The following is a 6,705-nucleotide window of genomic DNA, read 5'->3' as shown; positions in this document are numbered from 1 at the left end:
TGGCTACTCTCTAGTTGCAGTGCAAAGACGTTCTCATTGTGGTGGCTTCTCTTGTTGCAGAGCGCAGGTTCTAAGGCACGTGGGCTCAGTAGTTGTGGCGCTCAGTCTCTAGAGCACAGGCTCAACAGTTGTGGTGCATGGGTTTAGTTACTCCGAGGCATGTGGGATCTTCCCCGACCAGAGATCGAACCTGTGTCTCCTGCATTGGCAGGTGGAGTCTTTATCACGGAGCCAACAGGGAAGCCTGCAAGGCAAAAATTAAAGTCATGACATAGACTTTTAGTTTTGCAAGGTCCTTGACATCTTCTCTAGTCATATCTGAGTATGCTGCCAGAGCAAATCAGTATTTTCTCCCATCCCTCATGCAGAGCTTGGTCACCTGGGACAATGACAGACTCACCTGTGTGCAGAAGGGGGAAAAGAAGAACAGAGGCTGGACCCATTGGATTGAAGGGGACCAACTCCACCTGGTACTGGCCCTATTTTGTTCCTCTATTTTTTTAATTGAAATAGTTGACTTACAATGTGTGAATCTCTGCTGTACAATAATGTGGCTCAGTTACACATACATTCATGCGTGCATGTGAGCTAAATTGCTTTATTCATGTCCGACTCTGTACGACCCTAGAAACTGTAGCTCACCAGGCTCCTCTGTCCATGGGATTCTCCAGGCAAGAATATTGGAGTAGGTTGCCAAGCCCTCCTCCAGACATACATACATACATATATATGTGTGTGTGTGTGTGTGTGTATGTATATACATACATATATATATATTGTGTGTATGTATATACATATATATATATGTGTGTGTGTGTGTGTATGTATACACACATTTTTTTAATGTTTTTTTCCATTATGGTTTATCCCAGGACATTGAATGTAGTTCCCTGTACTATGCAGTAGGACACTGTTGTCCATGCATTCTATACATAACAGTTTGCATCTATTAACACCAAACTACCAGTCCATCCCTCCTCCATCGCCACCCCCACCCTGTTGGCAATCACAAGTCTGTTTTCTGTCTGTGAGTGCTTCATCGATAAGCTCATTTGTGTCATATTTTAGATTCCATATACAAATGGCATCATATGGCTTTTGTCTTTCTCTTTCTGACTTAACTTCATTCAGTAGGATAATCTCTAGTTGCATCCGTGTTGCTGCAAATGGCATTATTTTGTTCCTTATTATGGCTGAGTAGTATTCCATTGTATATATGTACTGCATCTTCTTTATCTGTACATCTGTCTCTCAATGGACATATAGATTGTTTCCATGTCTTGGCTATTGTGAATAGTGCTGCTATGAACATAGGGGTGCATGTATCTCTTTGAATTATAGTACTGTCTGGATATATTCCCAACAGTGGGATTGCTGGATCATATGGTAATTCTATTTTTAGTTTTCTAAGGAACCTCCATACTGTTTTCCATAGTGGCTGCACCAATTTACATTCCTACCAACAGTGTAGCAGGGTTCCTTTTTCTCTACACCCTCTCCAGCGTTTGTTATTTGTAGACTTTATTGATGGCCATTTTGACTTTTGTGAGATGGTACTTCATGTAGTTTCGATTTGCATTTCTCTAATAATTAGCGATGTTGAGCACGTTTTCATGTGCCTACTGGCCATTTGTATGTCTTCGTTGAAGAAATGTCTATTTAGGCATTCTGCCGATTTTCAGGTTGGCTTGTTTGTTTTGTCGTTGTTAAATGTTCTTATTTTTAAAATGAGGTTAGGAAACCGTGACCAGCAATACTACCATCCCAACACAACTGTTTTCAATTTGATGTCTTGCCTTCCGGTCTGTGAGAGTATTCTGACTTTTCATTTAATAGAAAAACATATTCTAACTTTCTAACAATTGTCCTGTTGCATTCATTTTGTGTTAGTTGAAACCATATAATAAGGTAGTCAACCAGCTGTGTACTATTCCATCAGATTCATGAACTTTCATTTTAGTAAAATGTTTTCTTAATTGCAATGTCCAGAAATATTGTTTCAGAGTGTTTTCTGCTGTCTCTTAAATTCACATAAATAGAGCTTTTTGCAGCCATGCATTTATTTCCTTAGGAAGAACTTACAGAGGGGATCAGTGTTGTCCCAGACATCATTGCTTCCTGCTACTTTGTTGCCTTATTCACTTCCAAAAGGGGTATATCAATTTCTTAAGCCACCAGCACTCCAAGACCATACAAGTTATAAGTCAACCTAATCAATAATTTCTAAATATAATCTATAAAGTATAAAATTGTGCATAAAGGCTAATTATGGCTTTTAAAATGAGAATTCCTTCTTGCCATATATGTGTATTACAATGGCTTACATTTTCGAATGATGACTTTGTGTGCAATTACTTAGTTAAATCCTTTGAGTGCATTTTCTGACTTAGTCTTCAAACCAATCCTGTGACAGGGACACTATTTTTTTCCCATTTACAAATGACGAGATTGAGGTTTAGAAATTCCCCAAGATGCAGAGTGAAGATTCAAATCTAGGTCTGACAAGAATGTGTGCTTTCAACTCTACGCCTTTTTGGTCCCAATGTACATGTGAAATCTAGGTCAGATCCATGAAAACAAAACTAGAGCTCTTAAAGTGTGGGTGGCCTTTGAGGTGGTGGTCTTTGATTATGAAGGGATTGAAGATACTCTGATTCTTAGATGGACAAATCTCACACTCTTCTAGCAATAAAAACAAAGTTAAGAAACTTACCATCACAAAAATGTAGTATGGAACTACAAAGGAAATACAAATATGTTTAAGAATTCAGATTATGTGGCTGTAAGAAGTAATGTTCAAATTGCTGCATCCTTTTTTGGCATGTCCAAGAACTCTGCCCAAGCAGGCGGCAGAAGGACCCTTGGTTTAAGGACATTCGTGGGATGATTCTTATTGTTGCTGTTGTTCAGTCGCTCAGTCATGTCCAACTCTTTGCAACCTCATGGACTGCAGCACACCAGGCTCCCCTGTCCTTCACCATCTCCCGGAGTTTGCTCAAACTTATATCCATTGAGACGGTGATGCCATCCAACCATCCCATCCTGTGTTGTCCCTTTCTCCTCCTGCCTTCAATCTTTCCTGGCATCAGGGGCTTTTTCAGTGAGTTTCAGTGAGTTCCCATTGGGTGGCCAAAGTATTGGAGCTTTAGCTTCAGCATCAGTCCTTCCAATGAATATTCACAATTGATTTCCCTTAGGATTGACTGGTTTGATCTTCTTGCTGTCCAAGGGACTCTCAAGAGTCTTCTCCAACACCACAGTTCAGAAGCATCAATTCTTCAGTGCTCAGCCTTCTTTACGGTCCAACTCTGACATCTGTACATGACTACTGGAAAAACCATAGCTTTTACTATATGGACAGTTATCAGCAAAGTAACATCTCTGCTTTTTAATATGCTGTCTAGGTTTGTCATAGCTTTTCTTCCAAGGAGCAAGTGTCTTTTAATTTCATGGCTGCGGTCACCATCTGCACCATTTTGGAGCCCATGAAAATAAAGTCTGTCACTGTTTTCATTGTTTCCCCATCTGTTTGCCATGAAGTGATGGGACCAGATGCCATGATCTTAGTTTTTTGACTGTTGAGTTTTAAGCTAGATTTTTCAACTCTCATCTTTTACCTTCATCGTGAGGCTTATGATTTTTATAAGCTGTGATATAATGAAAACCAATGAATATTTGGCCTTTGTACCTGGTTCTTAAAATCCCTGGAATCTCCAGAGTAACGAGAGTATCTTCTGTATGCTAATGAGATGAATGGTGGCTGGGGACCCTAGAGAGCTTCAGGACGCGGGCTGGTCTGAAGAAAGATCAAGGTAGGATTAGAAGGTTGGAACATTCAGCCCAGCCCCTGAACTCAGGTGAGGGGCGAGGGATTAGAGATTGACCATTACCTTAAGCAATCATGCCTATGTAATGACACCTCCATAAAAACCTTTACATAAATGAGTTCATGGATCATGGAGAAAGCAAGGATGTTCCAGGAAAACATCTACTTCTGGTTCATTGACTACACAAAAGACTTTGACTGTGTGGATCACAATAAACTGTGGAAAATTCTTAAAGAGGCTGGAGTACCAGACCACCTTACCTGTCTCCTGAGAAACCTGTATGTGGGTCAAGAAGCAATAGTTAGAACCTTACATGGAATAACTGACTAGTTCAAAACTGGGAAAGGAGTAAGACAAGGCTATATTGTCACCCTGCTTATTTAACTTCTATGCAGAGTACATCATGTGAAATGCTGGGCTGGATGAATCACAAGCTGGAATCAGGATTGCTGGCAGAAATTATCAACAACCTCAGATATGCAGATGCCACCACCCTTATGTCAGAAAGTGAAGAGGAACTAAAGGGCCTCTTGATGAGGGTGAAAGAGGAGAGTGAAAAGCTTGCTTGAAACTCAATATTCAAAAAACTAACATCATGACATCTGGTCCCATCACTTCATGGAAAATAGAAGGGGAAAAACTGGAAGCAACGACAGATTTTATTTTCCTGGGCTCCAAAATCACTGTGGATGCTGACTGGAGGCATGAAATTAAAAGACGTTTGCTCCTTGGAAGGAAAGCTATGACAAACCTCTGTGTGTGTGCATGCTCAGTTGCTCAGTCATGTCTGACTCCATGCACTGGACCCCAGGCTCCTCTGACCATGGAGTTTTCCAGATAAGAACACTGGAGTGGGTTGTCATTTCCTACCCCAGGGGATCTTCCAGACCCAGTGTTCAAACCCACATTTGCTGCATCTCCTGCATTGGCAGGTGGATTCTTTACCATTGTGCCACCTGAGAAGCCCCATGACAAATCTGGAGAGTGTACTAAAAAGCAGAGACATCTCTTTGCCAACAAAGGTGTGCATAGTCAAAGCTATGATTTTTCCAATAGTCATGTGTGGATGAGAGAGTTGGGCCCACAAAGAAGACTGAACACTGAAAAATTGATGCTTTCGAATTGCTGTGCTAGAGAAGACTCTTGAGAGTCCGTTGGACTGCAAGAAGGTAAAACCAGTCGATCCTAAAGGAAATCAACTCTGAATATTCATTGGAAGTACCGTTGCTGAAGCTGAAGCTCCAATCCTTTGGCCACCTGATGTGAAGAGCTGACTCATTGGAAAAGCCCCTGATGCTGAGAAAGATTGAATACAAAAGGAGAAGGGGATAACAGAGGATGAGATGGTTAGATAGCATCACTAACTCAATGAACATGAATTTGAGCAAAATTAGGGAGATAGTGGAGGACAGAGGAGCCAGGTGTGCTACAGTCCATGGAGTCACAAAGAGTTGGACGTGACTTAGCAACTGAACAACAATAAAGGGGTTCGGAGAACTTTCTAGTTGGCGAAGACATAGAAGTGCTGGAAGGGAGCTCGGCTAGACTGGTCATGGAAGCTCTGTATGCCCCACTCCCACCCCCACCACAATACCTTCTCCTATGCCTCTCTTCCATTTGGCTGTTCCTGAGTTACATTCTTTATAATAAACCTGTAAGTATAAGCAAAAAGTGTTTCTGTGAGCCATTCTAGCAAAGTATTGAACCTGAGAAGGGAGTTGTGGGAATCCTCGATATGGGATGATCAGTCAGATATATGGGTGACGTGATTGATTTCTGAAGTAGGAGCAATCTTATGAGACTAAGCCCTTGACCTGTGGGGTCTACACTAGCTCTGATCCTCAGTGTCCAAACTAAATTAAATTGTTGGCTGTCCAATTTGTTGTAACAGGGTTGGAGATGTGGGATTGGAAAAGACACCATGTACCTGGTGTCAAAAGTATGACTAATAATAATAACAGCTGCTGCTGCTGTTCAGTTGCTCAGTCATGTCTGACTCTTTGCTACTCTTTGGACTGAAGCCCACCAGGCTCCTCTGTCCATGGGATTCTCCAGGCAAGAATACTGGAGTGGGTTGCTATTTCCTTCTCCAGGGGATCTTCCTGACCCAGGGATCAAACCCGAGTATCCTATGTCTCCTGCATTACAGGTGGATTCTTCATTTGCTGAGCCATCGGGAAAGCCCCAATAATAATAGACTATATGCCAACTCATCTCTGTTCTCCCTTCTTCCCTATCCCTAGGAACTGTTCTGTGAAGGCCAAGTGTGCAAGCAGACATTCCAGAGAGCTTGATCTGTATCCAACAGCAGAGTCCACATGTGGGGGGAGCTTGATGAATTATATTCCATAGTGAACAGGACAGGAATGATCTGTTGGGGTTTGGTGGATGGGGCCTTGTGATCAGAGAGACGTCACACAGCCCATACCAGAAGCCATTTGGATTGTGAGAAAAATTCTCAGCTTCAATAAACCTGTCCAATGATTCTGACTTTTTCCTTCTAATTTTAATGTATCTCCTTATTTTCAGAAATATTTGGAAGGCTTCTAGGCACACCATTGACACACCAATGATGAACAAGTTGTAATTCCCACCTTCCAGGGGGTGGGCAACTGGTGGTAGGGGCCTGGGGTATTTCTGGAAGTGATCTTTAAGCTGGGACCTGAAGCAAATGTTAGCAGGAAGTATCAGGGAGCACCCTAGTCAAAAGTTGGAGGAATGTTTAAAGAACTGAAAAGATTACTTTAGCTGTAGCTTAGGGTGTGTTGGGTGGGATAGGGTGGGGAGAAATGGCAGGGGTAACTGACATGACAGTCAGTGGCTCTACTGTGAAGTATCTTGAATGCTAGGGTAAAGAGCTGAGATTTTTGTCCCTAAA

At 41.9% G+C, this 6,705-nt stretch overlaps 1 protein-coding gene across 1 annotated transcript in view; it reads left to right on the top strand.

Moving 5' to 3' along the window:
• Positions 1-6,161, top strand: part of RBP7 (retinol binding protein 7, cellular) — a 20,832-nt gene extending 14,671 nt beyond the window's left edge. Inside the window, exons 3-4 of the mRNA XM_010849917.1 lie at positions 274-470; positions 6,071-6,161. Of these exons, the coding sequence (XP_010848219.1) occupies positions 274-470; positions 6,071-6,121 (248 nt within the window). The 3' untranslated portion in view covers positions 6,122-6,161. The remainder of the gene's footprint in view (positions 1-273; positions 471-6,070) is intronic.
• Positions 6,162-6,705: the final 544 nt, after the last annotated feature.

This window comes from Bison bison, unplaced genomic scaffold (genome assembly GCF_000754665.1).
Source record: "Bison bison bison isolate TAMUID 2011002044 unplaced genomic scaffold, Bison_UMD1.0 scf7180017864289, whole genome shotgun sequence".
Lineage (NCBI taxonomy): Eukaryota > Metazoa > Chordata > Mammalia > Artiodactyla > Bovidae > Bison > Bison bison.
Note: the sequence above shows the minus strand (reverse complement) of the source record. Positions and strands in the feature narration are given on the sequence as shown.